Genomic DNA, 15,028 nt, shown 5'->3' on the forward strand with positions numbered 1-15,028 from the left:
AGTGTGGATGGGAAACTGGAGCTCAAAATGAAATGGCTCGCCTGGCCGTGCTGCAGAACTTGGCTGGCTAGATGGCATAGAACCATTGATTATTTTGATTATTTGGATTGTCACGATAGTGTCAGGGAATCAAAAATAGGTCTCTCTGCCTAGATTTGGTGAGGTGAATGCCACATTGGTGTCTGGCTCTGTAGGTGTCCTCTCTGGGGAGTGGCAATGACCACGTGATGGATGCTGTGTCGCAGTGCGAGCAGTACGCCAAGGAGCAGGGAGCGCAGGAGCGCAATGCGCCGTGGCGCCTCTTCTTCAGGAAGGAGATCTTCACCCCCTGGCACAGCCCCAGCGAGGACAACGTGGCCACCAACCTCATCTACCAGCAGATCGTGCGAGGGGTGAAGTTTGGGGAGTACCGCTGTGACAAGGTGTGTGACCTCAGCAGCTGCCAGGCTGGTCCAGCAAGTATCTTTGAGATGGGGAAATAGGTTACAGCAAAGGGAATGATAAATATTCCTCCCTGGACATCCATTAGCTTGGGCATTATGGTATCCACATGGAAAACAGGAGCTGCAGCAATCAGGTCTTCATGACTGGGCTTGGATGCTTCTGTGTGCTGCATGAGCACTCTTAACAATGAACATGTTGAGGCTTAATCATAGCTTTTAGTGGTCCATGTCCTGAACTTTTGATGCGTAAAAAGCTGCAAAAGGTGAAGTTCTGCCAAAAGGGAGCATCCCCACACAATTCTGTAGTACACCCAGCCTCCAGAACAGGCTCTCTGAGTGGTGGAGGATGGATGTTGTGATGGCTTGGTGACAGTATTAACTTGGTTTGTTTGACTCCACAGGAGGAAGATCTGGCAGAACTGGCTTCCCAGCAGTACTATGTGGACTATGGGTCAGAGATGGTACTGGAAAGGCTGCTAAATCTAATTCCATCCTATATTCCAGACAGAGAGATCACAGCTTCAAAAACAGTGGAAAAATGGGCTCAGCTCATTATAGCTGCACATAAAAAGGTGGGGACAATAGATGACCTGTCAAGAGTCACATCGTGCTTCTATAGTTTCATGTGCTTTTAAATATATGTCAGCTCAGCTTGGCCTGAAGCTAAAACAGTGAGAAAGGGCAGGGCTTGTACTAACCATATTCAGCTTTACCACTGGTTATTACACAGGATCTGACAGAAGACATCCTGCAAAAATTTACTGTGAGATGCAAAATGCCATCTCTGGGGTGGCATTCCTGTTACACGGGATTGTGGTGTTACCAGTTGTTTTACAGAGATGGTTTATGTCTCTGGGTAATGTCAGGACTTCATTGTGCCAAGCATTGTATAACACCTCCCAGACTTCATTTACAGCATTTGTGACACTCTCACACAGCAACACTTTCCATAACTCATTTACCAGTATTTGTGACCACTCATGAGAGGTGATGTTCCTGGCATGAGGATGGGCATTAATCTAACATCAGGAGCCAGCTTCAGATTAGGATCCCTGCTATGGAAACATCTTCATGTGCATTAGGAGTCTCACCTCAACTTAACTGGCAGTAGAAACACAGGGATCCATTTGGATCTTCCACATCTCCCATCAGCTTTGTACAGAAGTGTCAGGTGTCTAAGGATGCCCTAAATAAGAGACTTAAGGACTGATGAGTGTCTTCTTCCAACTAAGGAATATCAAACTGAAAAGAAAACACTTAGGGAACCCCACAGTCAGTTGAGATCGACCTTACTGAGACTGGTCACCCTAGATGCTTGCCCAGCTTTCTCCAAGCCAAATTATTCCATAGAGTGGGAACTGAAGGCCAGGACTTTGCCCAAACTGTCACTTGTTCCTGTAGTGGTTTGGCCCTTAGCCACACTGAGACCTCCATTAATATTTGTTCCAAGGTCTTCAGGTTACATGGATTGATTTTCCTTGCTCTCTTCCTGAATATAACTGTGTTTTGCTTCATGTTGGTTGTGATTTACTTTTTCTGTAGGGAATTTATACTCAGAAGAGGGCAGACCCAAAAAAAGTCAAGGAAGAAGTAGTGGATTTTGCACGTTTCAAGTGGCCTTTGCTGTTTTCTCGGTTTTATGAAGCCTTCAAATTCTCAGGTGAGTCAGTACAGCACATCCCCAGAACACAAGATGCTCTAAAGCAAAAGGAAGGGGATATGGGCATTCCACAGACAAGAAGGGGACCATCTAGCTGGCCTTTTTACGACACTTTAGTTGTTGTTGCATCCTGATTAGTAATGACTCAGGCTATGGGTCTGCCACTATTTATCTCCCTTTAAAAACAGAAAAGTTTTTGATCATTGCATCCTCCTCTGAAACATTTTCTGTATCCTAAGACCCTTCATGAGCTGATTGAAAATCTCATCTTCAACCCAGGGCCAAGCCTGCCTAAAAATGATGTGATTGTAGCTGTCAACTGGACAGGGGTGTACTTTGTGGATGAACAGGAGCAGGTTCTCCTAGAGCTCTCTTTCCCAGAGATCACAGCTGTGTCAAGCAGCAGGTAAGGAGGAATAGACTTGGCTGGCAATCTCAGCAGAGATCAGTCTTTTTCCAGGCTTTGCCTCTTTATGTCATTATGTCTCGTATTTATGTCTCCTATAAAAACATATCCCAGAGGAGGAAAGCTGCAAGGGCAGAGTTTCACCCTGGCCACCATTAAAGGTGATGAATACACCTTCACCTCCAACAATGCAGAGGATATCCGCGACCTGGTGGTGACCTTCCTTGAAGGACTAAGGAAACGATCCAAGTATGTGGTCACTCTCCAAGACAACCCAAATCCAGGCAAGTAAATAACCCAGCTCAGTGGTAAGCATATAGATCAATTTGATATTCATGAGGAATATGGGGAAAAGAAAATAAATTCAAACCAATGGTTGGTCTTTTTGCAGTGGGAGAAGAATCTGGGTTCCTCAGCTTCCTTAAAGGAGACCTGATAGTTCTGGACCAGGACACAGGAGAGCAGGTGATGAACTCGGGGTGGGCGAACGGCTTCAATGAACGGACCAAGCAGAGAGGGGATTTCCCGACTGATTCCGTCTATGTCTTGCCCACTGTCACCATGCCTCCGCTGGAGATCGTGGTAAGCACCTTATGGAATTGCACAACTTGGTACCACCTCCAGGGAGGTCAAAGCCTCCTCTGGCCTTAGAGCTGGCCAAAGTCTCCCCAAATGTAAAGCAGAAAACAAAGAGCATGAGAGAGGTGACAAGCTGTCCAAGGCAAAAGTGATCTCAGCCTTTCTTCTGATCTTGGACACCACAAACTTGTGACTTGGAATATCAATGTATTGTGCTAAATCCTTCCAGCTGGCATGATTGCTTGAAGGTGTACTTGTGGTTGGAGGGGAATGCTACATTCACATATGGAGTTGAGGGTTCCAGAGCACATTATCTTCCTTAGGAAATTCCTTTGTTATTCCTTGCATTAGTGACTGAGAATGGTACAGAGAAATGACAACTGCACAGTTCTAACTGACTGTTAATGGGAATTGATGGCTTATTCTCATTTTCACTGTTCTTGTTTTGTATCTGCTTCCTTTCTTTGAATACATCAGTTATAATTAATTTCAAATACACCAGGTAACAGAGAGCTTTTCATTCCACAGGCCCTGGTCACAATGACCCCTGACCAGCGACAAGATGTCATCAGAACCTCTCAGATGTCAGTATCAGACAGTGAAGAAAGAGTAAAGCCATACACCTTGGAGGAATTTTCCTACGATTATTTTAGGTGATTTTTTTAAACTGTTTTCAAAAATTATAGGGATCCATCTGCAGGTAGTTTGGGAATCAGGAAAATTTTGCTACTAAAAAAGACTCTGAATACCCCATTCTGTGACTTTGTACAACTGCAACCTCTAATTTAGGTCATGGCATTTGAACTGTAGGTTTTCCACAGACTAGGTCTTATAAAGGATTTCTCCTCAGCAGAGGTGTAGCAATTTGAAATTTAGCATTATGTGGGAGGATGTGTTTAGGCTATATATGCACTTTGATCTCAATTCCAGAAACTTAAATGTGCACCACTGCTGAATGCAGCTAATCAAAGCTCCCACTTCTGTTTGGATGGGCTGGCAATCCAGACAGGCAGATCAGATCCTCTGGGATGTCTTCCCCTTGTCAGGCTTATACTGCTATTATTCTCTCAGTGATATTCTTTCGATGTGGCTGCCCTGACCATTCATTGCCATCATCCTTCCTGTGGTTAGAAGCTTTTTGGGGTGGCATAGGTGATTGTGGTATCATTACTGGGGTAGAGTCTATAAGAGACTCTTCAGAGCGATAGGAAAGTACAAGTGGTTATCTTTGAGCAGAACTGGAGCTGGGTACCTGCTACATTGTGACGTCCCATTTGGTGTAAGAGCTCATTAGCCAAGTGCTGTGAGCAACTGTCCTAGGTGAAACATTGGCCATAAGCTGTTCCTATTACCCCTGTAATCTGTCCACCTCTTGCTTTGCATTTGCCACCAGACCTCCTCCAAAGCACACCCTCAGCCGGGTCATGATCACCAAGAGCCGTGGAAAGGACAAGCTGTGGTGTTACACCCGTGAGCCCATCAAACAGCCACTGCTGAAGAAGATCCTGGGCAGCGAGGAGCTGTCCCAAGAAGCCTGTATGGCCTTCATTGATATCCTTCCTCTGCTTGGAAGTGCCCTTGGGCAACAGGTCTGACAGGCAAAGGGCTGAACAGGCTCTTTAGGGCCCTGAGTAAAGCCCAAAGGAAGGTTTGTGGTCCCTCTTAAGGGCTGTTGGAACCATGTCACAGGCTTGGAGATAGGTTTGCACCACAAATCTGTACTTAAGCATCCTTGAAATCTGAGGTGTGTCTACTTCGTAATCAGTGAGGATTCAGGGACCAGTTACTGAGTCCTGCTGGTGCACACTCACTAGCTTGGTTCAGCTGACTCTGCCAGGTGCACCTGCTGTGGGTGGCCACAGCCCTAGTCAGTGTGGGTGCAGACCAGTCCACAGGGCCTTGGGGACAGAGCTTGATGCCTGAATATCCCTCTGCAGTCACTTCTGTAGTCATGTGTAGGATATCTTTAGCAATATCATCAACAGAGGGGCTTCATTAAATATCCCAGTTAGTCATCCTTGACTTCTTCCTCCCACCTGTGCTGAAATATATGGGTGACTACCCATCCAAAAGGACCCGCTCAGTCAATGAGCTGACAGACCAAATATTTGAAGGTGCCTTGAAAGCTGAACCCCTAAAGGATGAAATCTACTGCCAGACCCTCAAGCAGCTCACAGACAACCACATCAAGTAAGAGTTGTTCATTCCCCTTGGCCCAAATGCACTAGCCTGTGTTGGGCAAAGCAGATCTGAAGTGTCTGTTCCATGAGTGATTTTTTTCCTCCTTGTTGTGCAGATACAGTGAAGAGAAGGGCTGGGAGCTCTTGTGGTTGTGTACAGGCCTTTTCCCTCCAAGTAACATCCTCCTGCCCCACGTCCAGAGGTTCCTGCAGTCCCGAAAACATCACCCCTTGGCAGCAGACTGCATCCAGAGACTCCAGAAGGCCTTGAGGTATGGCACTGAAAGACCTCCTAGACCTGACTGTACAACAACATCCAAATATGTGTGAAAAAATACAGCTGGGAGATATTTTGATGACTTGGGGCACAGTGAAATCTCACTGCCTCTCTCCCTGTTCCACCAAACTGATTGAAAGGGACATTGAGTTGCTGATAAGCAGTGCAGAAAAATAGAAATGAATCAACTTTGTCCAGGTCCATTTAAGTAACTTTCTTCTTTTTAGGAGGGAAAAAAGGCCTTAAGAAAGTAGTTGAAGTTACTAAAAAATAATATGCATTTAAAAGGGAAGATTTAAGCAAAGGATTCTTGCTATGATGATGCTGTGACACTTGCCACCTCCTGGTTTGCAGGAATGGATCCAGAAAATACCCACCCCATCTGGTAGAAGTGGAAGCCATTCAACACAAAACAACACAAATTTTCCACAAGGTTTACTTCCCTGATGACACCGATGAGGTAAATGGGGGAGAAGGAAGTTCTTTTCTGTCAGGATGGCTGTCAGTTTTCATATTAAAATCTCAGAAGAGGCTTATATTGGTTCTGATTCAGAAAGCTCAGCCTCTCCAGAAGCCTCTGGGCCAAGGCATTACAAGGAAAATCCATCCTGGTCTACTCGGATTTGTTTCAAGTTGTGTTTTTTTCAAGACACAGGTGCTTTGCTGGTGTTCACTGGAGGCTTTAGAGTATAACTGCAGAAACAGGGACACTGGATGGGCTCATCCATTCATTCACAGTAGCTCACAGGCCTTGGCTCTCAGTTATTGGAGCCTAAACCAACAGATGTTGCCCACCCAGATGGGTACCGTGATGGCCTCCCCTGGGAACTGGGCAGACTACTGCAGCACTGGCAGTTAATTGACTGAAATTACCCCTTCTGACCTGAGATGACACAGAAATCACACCTGCACTCAGGAAACTCTCATTAAGCTTCTTGCATGCTGATAAGGCAGCTAGTAATATTGATACCAGAGCAGAGCATGTCCTTGCACATACTGCTGTCTCACCTGCTGATTAGTCTTCCTATGAGGCTCACATCTCTCTCTTCCCTCACACCCTTGGGTACTACTAAATTTCTGTATTTCCAAGTGGGTTTATTTGTAAAACAGTCCACACCCATGGAAGGAAAAGGATGATTCCTCTGCAGCAGCTGTGACTGCCCTTGTTTATCTGTAATGGACTTGAAAGCACTCATCACTTTGAGTATTTTTTCCTACATGACCAGCAGTGAGCATGACACTATTTCATATACATGCATCTGTGTGAGAGCCAGTAGAAGGAGGCAGTGGGGACTTCTACACTTGGATACACAGCTCAGAAGGCAAAACCAGAACTGGGATGTGCATACAAATGGGACAGATACTTAAACATCCCACCTTTTAGATAGACATAAAACAGGAATCATTTTCCTTCTATTCAGCAATCTAGAAATCAGTCATCTGACTTCCTCATCATCACTAGAGGGACAAATCAGCCTGGAGGTATCCAATTCTCTCTTTTCCACTCCTCTTCCCTCAAACAAACAGTTCTGACACTTCACTGTGAGATCAGAAAAAACTCTTGCATTGCCTGGAGACCTCTGGATAAGCCAGCACAGGGTATAGATACATATATACATAGATAGCATCATATAGATACATATAGATTGCATCACAAAGCACAGTGGTACATCAGTAGCATGACAGAGCTTCTGCAGACATCCCTTCCAATGCCCAGAGCTCTAGTCCACAATGTCACTGATTTCACTGGTGGTGGGCATCTAAACCCTTCTGTGCATGTGCACCTGGAGCTCCTCAAAGAGAGCAAAATGTGGAAATTAACCCTTAGATAGCAGTGGTGATCTTCCTCTCTTTGTAGGCATTTGAGGTGGAATCCAGCACGAAAGCCAAGGACTTCTGCCAGAACATCTCCAACAGACTGCTCCTGAAGTCCTCTGAGGGCTTCAGCCTCTTTGTCAAAATCTCTGACAAGGTGAGTGACCCACCCAGAGGCTGAGGTAGCCCTGAGGTACTCAGGACAACCTGCCTGCCAGTGGGTACACATTGGTGGAACCAGAGCCATGTGGTGAGGAGCATTTCTCCACAAGCTCGGTGGCATTTCTAAGTCAGATCTGACCTGATACAGGTAAGGTTTGCAGTCCCACAGCCCTGACTTACAGCAGTCACCCCAAAGGACTTAAAGCACAGACAGGCAAAGCTCTCCTAGCCTGTTGCTGAGTTGGGTTTATAAGAAAGGACTAAGTAAGAAAAACGTGCAGCTTAGAGTTGCCTCTGGCAATTGGGAGAAAACTATGGAGATAGTGATCAGGAAGGGAAAGGAAGTGTTGTGGTGAAACAAGTTGCAATAAGGAGTAATGGGTGAAATTAGAGACAGAGCCTGAAGCAAGGTGGCATTGGCTTTCTCACGTCAGCAGTTTATAACACATCAGTGTGAGAAGTACAAAGCAGTGAGCAGCAACTACAGGAGATGGGCTGGGCAATGGCCAACCCTGCCTGTGGAGTCCTGCCACTTGTTTGGGGTGCCACCATTTCAGAAGGAAATAAAGCTGTTAGAGAGAGCTGTGACAATGGTGAAGGCCCTTGAGGGGAAGCCATGTGAGGAGCAGCTGAGGTCACTTGGCTTATTCAGCCTGGAGGAGACTGAGGACAGACCTCATTGCAGTCTGCAAATTCTTCGTGAGGGGAAGAGGAGGGGAAGACACTGATCTCTTCTCTGGGGTGATGGGACTCAAGGGAATGGCCTGAAGCTGTGTCAGGGGGCATTAAGGTTGGATATTGGGAAAAGGCTCTTCACACAAAGGGTGGTTGGGCACTGGACCAGGCTCCCCAGGGAGGCGGTCATGGCATCAAGCCTGACAGAGTTCAAGAAGTATTTGTACAATGCTGTCAGGATATCTTAAAGATATCCTATGCAGGGCCAGAAGATGGACTTTGATTATCTTTCTAGGTCCCTTCCAATTCAGGATATTCTGTGATCCTACTGTATGACTCACTTGCTCAGCCTTGCTGACTATGTGCTGTGTCCCCCAGGTCATCAGTGTGCCAGAGGGAGATTTCTTCTTTGACTTTGTGAGACACCTGACAGACTGGATAAAGAAAGCAAGACCAGCAAAAGATGGTAATGATGACTTTTTTCCAGTATGGGTCACACACAGCCTTCCTAACAGCCCCCCAGCCCTTTCAAACAAGATTGACCACAAGCATTGGAACGGGCTGTTCACAGAAGTGGTGGAATCACTGTCCTCTAGTGTTCAAAAAATGTAGATGTGGTGCTTAGGGACATGGTTTAGTAATGCTTCTGGTAGTGTTAGGTTAGTGGTTGGACTCAATCTTAGAGGTCTTTTCCAGCCTTAGTGATTCTGCGATCTGTTGGGCCACACTGATGGGGTGATGCTCTCTGCACCATCCCTGGGGACATCATCTGGGACATGATCAATCCAAGAGCAGCAAAACCTCTGTTCAAGGCTAGTCCTGGTCCCTGTGAGGAGCACCTGCTGGAGGGCATCTCTCCAGGAAGTGCCTGCAGGAAGGTTTCAGTGGTGGAATTAATCTCACCTCACTGACCACATCCAAAGTGGAACTGGCTGCAGCTCTGCTGAATTTACCAGTGGCTGCAAGATACAGGTGTCTCCAGGGTACAGCTCCTCTGTCCTGTGTTACTATCAATGAAGTTGTGCAAATGAACCAAGACAATTCTTCCACTTTATTGGAGCTTTGCATGGCAGTGATGTGGTTTGTTCTGCCAAGTCAGGGCCCAGGTGGCCTTGAGAATGCCCCTGTCCCTGCAGGTTGTGATGGCACGTGGGCACTGCTGGATGCAGAGACTGATTTCCAGCTGATTCTCACACCATTGCTGTTATGTTTGCCTCACTTGCACAGGTATAGTGCCTTCCCTCACCTACCAAGTGTTCTTCATGAAAAAACTGTGGACCAACACAACGCCTGGAAAAGACTCGATGGCAGACTCAATCTTCCACTATTACCAGGTGTGCTGGGGCTCTGCAATTGCAGTGGAAACATGGGAGGGATTAGGAGTAGGTTGCAAAGACTTATCCATTTGCAGATGCTCCCAGGGAGCAACCTCTTAGCCAGGGGCTGGATACCTCCCAAACTCCATTAAACACCTGAGGGTGACAGTCCCTGGGCATCCTCTCTATGTTTCTGTTCTTTCCCCCGTGCAGGAGTTACCAAAGTACCTGCGTGGCTACCACAAGTGCTCACGGGAGGAGGTCCTGCAGCTGGCAGCTCTCATCTACCGGGTCAAGTTTGAGGATGACAAGTCCTATTTCCCCAGCATTCCCAAGCTCCTGAAGGAGCTGGTGCCTCAGGACCTCATCCGGCAGCTCTCTCCAGATGACTGGAAAAGGGTAAGCCAGCAGCTTGATTCATATGCCAGGCCTGGCTGGGAGAAGTCCAGTCTCTTGAGTGACTTGTCTGACATTCAGTGTTGAAGTTGAACTGCCAGAATCAGTGATACCTGGTCCTTCTTGAACCTTACCAGAGCTTCAGTTTCTCTGGCACCACTAAGAGGAGAAATTGTACATGCATGTTCACATACACATGCCTTGCCCTGGGTTTTCTTTGTCCTGAGACTGGCTGAACTGGCGGATGCAGCACCAGATAGAAACATGCTAAGAGACAGTCTCTTGAAAAGGTGGTCTGTCATTTAATGCAGACTACTGAGTAAAGGGGTCTACTTTACACAGGGAGAGCAGTGGCACAGGTGCAAACAGGTCTAGCCTTAAAATATATTAGAGGGTCTCACCGTCAAGAAATAGTCTGATAAGTCCTTTCTGTTTCCTATCTGATGCCAGCATCTCTGGGTTGAAGGTCACTCAGTCTCCTCTGCTGCATAAATTGGATAATCAAATTTTATAATCTCTTTAATGGAATTGCCAGTTCAGTTTATCTAAAAAGGACCTGCCTTGGTTCCACACCCTGCTCCAGTGACCAGCCAGCACTTTTTTGAAGAGTTATTGGAACAGAGGCTAGAACCAAACATCAAGGCCAGGCTGGATAGAACCCAGAGCGACCTGTTCTAGTGGAAGGCAGCCCTGTCCACCTCAGGAGAATTGGACTAGATGACCTTTCAAAGGTCCCTTCCAACCCAAACTCTTCTATAAGTCTGTCATTGTGGAACTGATGCTTCTTCCTTGCAAACAACCCTAGTGCCAGGTACTGCAAACCCTCCATCTCTGTTGTGTTCTCTGTTGCAGTCCATCGTGGCATACTACAACAAACACGCAGGCAAAACAAGAGAAGAAGCCAAGCTTGCCTTTCTAAAGATTATCTTCAAGTGGCCTACATTTGGATCAGCATTCTTTGAAGTGAAGGTACCTGCTCTGGGGGTTCTCTAGAGGGCAGCTTTTAGCCAAGATCAGGAGCCCTGTGCCACAGAGGGGTTCCAGATCTGAACCTGACTGGGACAGTCCTGATGAAACGGGATAATGTAATACTCTTCATCAAGGGCAAATGCACTCGTTCATTGCTGCCCTGCCTCTTTACACAGACAGCAGCATTGTAGACCTTCAGCTTATCTCAGTCACTGGGACTGTTCCACAGCTGTGCTGCCAAACACACGAGAGCTCTTCTGTTTTGCCAAGGCAAAGGGGAACATGTGGTTTTCCAAGGGATATGTCTCTACCCACCAAACCATGTCTTTACAAACCAAATCCAGACCATCCACCATAGCACTAGAATTCCATCAAGGACAGTAGAAGCCAGTGCTGTCAGGAGAACACAGGGAGAGAGGAAATAGGAAGGAGTCTGATTTTGCTTGACATATCCCCTAACCAGTTCATCTCATTTCCAACAGCAAACTACAGAGCCAAATTATCCAGAAATTCTTCTAATTGCCATCAATAAGCACGGAGTCAGCCTCATTGATCCCAAAACCAAGGTAAGCAAAACTTGGATATTCACCAGATGCTCCTGAGCCTGGTGCCCACGCTCTAACAGAAGACATCCCAAAGAGTGTGTTGTTCAGTACTTAGTGAGTTTTCTTTAAGCCAGGTTAGAAAGGCTGGATAGACAGAAAATTTTCTGGAGGCAGAAATTCACTGTTGTATAGAGCAAGCCCAGACTTTTTCAACAAAATATGGATTGGGAGCATCAACTATTAGGCCGCTGTTCCTGGAGGATGCACACACTCCTTCCTTAATCCTTTCACAGTAGGACAATAGGCAATAAGACAGGAGTTGGAGTAAATGAGGTCCTACTAGTTACTTCCACCACCTGCATGGTCATTCTAGTGTAGCAGTCCTTCAGAAGCTCTGGAGGATCTCGAGTCTTGATCTCACTGCCATTCCCGTGGGTGTCATCACAGTAGATATCCTTGGCCTGCTGTGATGGAAAGTGAGCAGGGACATGACAAGTGTCCACAGCCCCTCATGGAAGTTGTATGTTGAGTGTCAGTTTTGTGTTCCCACCAGGATATTCTCATCACTCACCCCTTCACCAAGATCTCCAATTGGAGTAGTGGCAACACCTATTTCCACATAACCATTGGCAATTTGGTGAGAGGAAGCAAGCTGCTCTGTGAGACCTCCCTGGTAAGAAGTGCTAAAGATTAGACCAAATCCTGATTTGTGTCTTAGGGACTCTGTGGGGTGAAAGTGGTCTCTCAGAAGAGCTGCTGATACAGCTTTCTTCTTCTGAATTTCCCATGGCTCTGCTCAATGAATCAGGCTCTCACTTGGTCCGTCATCCAACCAACAAGCAAGCCTAAGGTGCTTGGGATGTTGCATATCAGGAGCATGGGGGACTGAAAAACACAGTAAAGCTGATATGGCCTCAAGTGGTACTCTTGAGCCCTTTAACCAATATAATTTACCCAGCTTGTCACTAGTAACAGTCACAGCAATAAACCTCCTCCTAGACTATCTTAAACTGAAAACACAAAGGATAAAAATTCCTTCTGGATTGTTACTAATCTGAGGCATTCAGCATTTTGTTGGCCATTTGAAAATTTATGTCCTATCCAAAGCTCCCTATGTCCTTAGCCTCAGCAGCATCCTGGGACAGGGAGTTCCTCCATCTCAATGTTGTAAATTATGTTTGGACAGTGTTCCTTGCAGTGGTGACATTTCACCCAAGGAGAATGGTGAATAGGTCAAAATGTACCTGAAAATTTGAAAGTTGAGAACTGGTAGCCAGTGTGTTGAGGAGGCACAGGCTGTGCTCTAGAGGCTGGTAACATCTTCCCTCTCCTCCTCAGGGGTACAAGATGGATGATCTTTTGACCTCGTACATCAGCCAGATGCTAACAGCCATGAGCAAACAGCGGAGTGCAAAGGGGAGCAAGTGAACTGCAGGAAGCCACTGGCACTTGGTCATGGGGCTCATTCACCAGCTGAGGGCTGTGGGATACCCGTGCAGCTGGGCAAGAACCTTTGCCTCCCAGATGTGGAAGATGAGCCGAACACCATCAGGGAGTTCACTGGACTCTGACCTTGAGGGCTCAAATCCCACCTCCCCTTCCAGCGAAGATGACTATCTCTGACCTCCCACTCACCTTCCTCACCCTGCATCCCAAGTCAATCCTACACCTCAAACATTTCCAGGGGACACCACTACTTTCAGAGAGTGACCAGGGCAAAGACGCTCCAGCAGGAGGTTTGCCTGAACACAGTGGGTGGCATCACAAAGGCTCCTGGAAGAGGATTTATGTGTGTGTGTGTGTGTGTGTGCGTGCGTGTGGCTTGCTTTGTTTTCATTTGTTGGTTTTTTTCTTAAATATGAGAGCTGTTAGGATGCTAACAGGTTTTTGGTGAAGTTCTGGGAATTTCAGGTTTGAAGAGGAATAAGAGAGCCCTGAACCATGGTGGAAAGGTGTCCAATGAACACTGCAGGGCATGTTTTGGTGTTTTTTGGGGTTTGTTTGGTTTTTTTTTTTTGTCATTACAAAAGAATACACTGTGTTCTTAAGATGTACAGAAAGAAAAAGCAGGCTGGGAGGAGCACATTTTAACTAGGAATCAGAATAAACAAACTACTGATCAAACAGGCTAGAGTACTGAAGTGATATCTGTACAATGCTGGAAATATTTAAAGAACAAATTTTAAAGTTTTGTTTCTTCTTCTTCTATTTATTTTTTAATATATTAAAACGGAAAAAAAAATTCCTGTATTTCGTGCCGGTATCTGGATGCTGACCTGGGGCTGAGGGCAACAATCAGAACAATCCCTTGCCCAGAGATTCCCCAAGAGCCATGGCTGCCAGAGACTAAGGCACATCTTTCCCAACCCAAGGGTTCAGCTGGAAGCAAAGCTTGGAAAATGAATTATCTCCTTTTGCTCCCTGTGTCAAGAAAAAATAACCTTGGGAGGACTTTCACTGCAAACTTCTATATGGCTATGGGGATTCTGAGCACCCCATGTTTGGAAGAATGAAGCCAACCCTGTGCTGGGCTCAAACATGAACTTGGTCATCGGGTTTGTACCAGCTGATGATTTTATTGTGCTTTGTGTGTGTATTTCTGTATAAAGCAGCTCTTCATGAGTCCTAGCTGGACCTGAACCACTCACAGCAAGGGCGGACCCTTGATTTTGGTGGGCTTTGCTCTGTCTTTGATCTCATCTGCTGGCTGTTTGTCTCATCTGCCACCCAATGCCACACAGTGCGGACCAGCCTGCTTTGGAGCAGAGATGGGACCTGCTGGCAGACAGAGGCTGAAACCATATTGTGTCTGAGAGAAGCCTGGAGGTGCCTTTCCAAAATTCAGGCTTCTAAGGAACCCATGGCTGGGTGTGGGATATCAAGAGAAGGGACGATTGTCCACCAAGATCTGGTGTTGGTGTAACCAACACTGAGTGGATCTCAGTAGGTGCTGAGGTCTCTCTTGGTCCTGTGCACTGGGCTGGCTTTGACTGCTGTTGTACAAGTCCTTATTGTGGGGTGTCATGTGCTGCTCTGTTCAGCTCAGCTGGGTTCAGGTCTCCAACACTCTGGTGTGCCAGGCAGAATTGTTAGCACTCCCTACCAGACCTCAAGGACTGTGACATTCAAGTGGGATGCTGCAGGGAGACATCCACCAGCCAGAGCTGCTAGGAGATCCCCTTCCTCCATCATCCCCTACCCTAAGCACTCTGGTGATGGGAGCATGGTTACACCAACCAAGGCTACATTGGGAGCCCAGCTATCCTCTCACCATCCACCTCTGACATTTCTCTCCCTTCCCCAGCTGCCATGATCCAGTTATCTGAGGGATGCCACCTGTCCTTAGACACATGCCTATCATCACCACACCATCACTGCTTTTCCTGAGTCTCCAGACATCCCTGCCACCCACTGCAACACTCAGCAGACAATGCAGCACAGCCGTGTTTTCCAGAGCTGTCCTGGGTCATCTTTCCCCTGCCTCCACCCTCATCCCTCCACTTACAGCTCTGTAGGCATCCCATGCACCCCATAATTTTGGGCAGGACTGAGACTCTGTGTGTGTGTGCCTGTGTGTCTTATGTATTAGCATCTGCTGGCCTCTT

General features: G+C 46.7%; 1 protein-coding gene across 2 annotated transcripts in view; it reads left to right on the forward strand.

Annotated features, from left to right (window-relative positions):
• The window catches only part of MYO7A (myosin VIIA), a 59,822-nt gene extending 46,430 nt beyond the window's left edge, over positions 1-13,392 (forward strand). For both annotated transcript variants that reach the window (XM_079310420.1, XM_079310421.1), the window contains 19 exons: positions 195-422; positions 845-1,015; positions 1,986-2,103; positions 2,383-2,509; positions 2,624-2,793; positions 2,901-3,091; positions 3,617-3,741; positions 4,482-4,639; positions 5,125-5,278; positions 5,385-5,540; positions 5,900-6,005; positions 7,404-7,517; positions 8,576-8,663; positions 9,425-9,531; positions 9,727-9,912; positions 10,762-10,878; positions 11,361-11,444; positions 11,977-12,096; positions 12,762-13,392. In XM_079310420.1, the coding sequence (XP_079166546.1) occupies positions 195-422; positions 845-1,015; positions 1,986-2,103; positions 2,383-2,509; positions 2,624-2,793; positions 2,901-3,091; positions 3,617-3,741; positions 4,482-4,639; positions 5,125-5,278; positions 5,385-5,540; positions 5,900-6,005; positions 7,404-7,517; positions 8,576-8,663; positions 9,425-9,531; positions 9,727-9,912; positions 10,762-10,878; positions 11,361-11,444; positions 11,977-12,096; positions 12,762-12,851 (2,610 nt within the window). In that variant the 3' untranslated portion in view covers positions 12,852-13,392. The remainder of the gene's footprint in view (positions 1-194; positions 423-844; positions 1,016-1,985; positions 2,104-2,382; positions 2,510-2,623; positions 2,794-2,900; positions 3,092-3,616; positions 3,742-4,481; positions 4,640-5,124; positions 5,279-5,384; positions 5,541-5,899; positions 6,006-7,403; positions 7,518-8,575; positions 8,664-9,424; positions 9,532-9,726; positions 9,913-10,761; positions 10,879-11,360; positions 11,445-11,976; positions 12,097-12,761) is intronic.
• The last annotated feature ends 1,636 nt before the right edge of the window (positions 13,393-15,028 follow it).

This window comes from Erithacus rubecula (assembly GCF_903797595.1).
Source record: "Erithacus rubecula genome assembly, chromosome: 1".
Classification (NCBI taxonomy): domain Eukaryota; kingdom Metazoa; phylum Chordata; class Aves; order Passeriformes; family Muscicapidae; genus Erithacus; species Erithacus rubecula.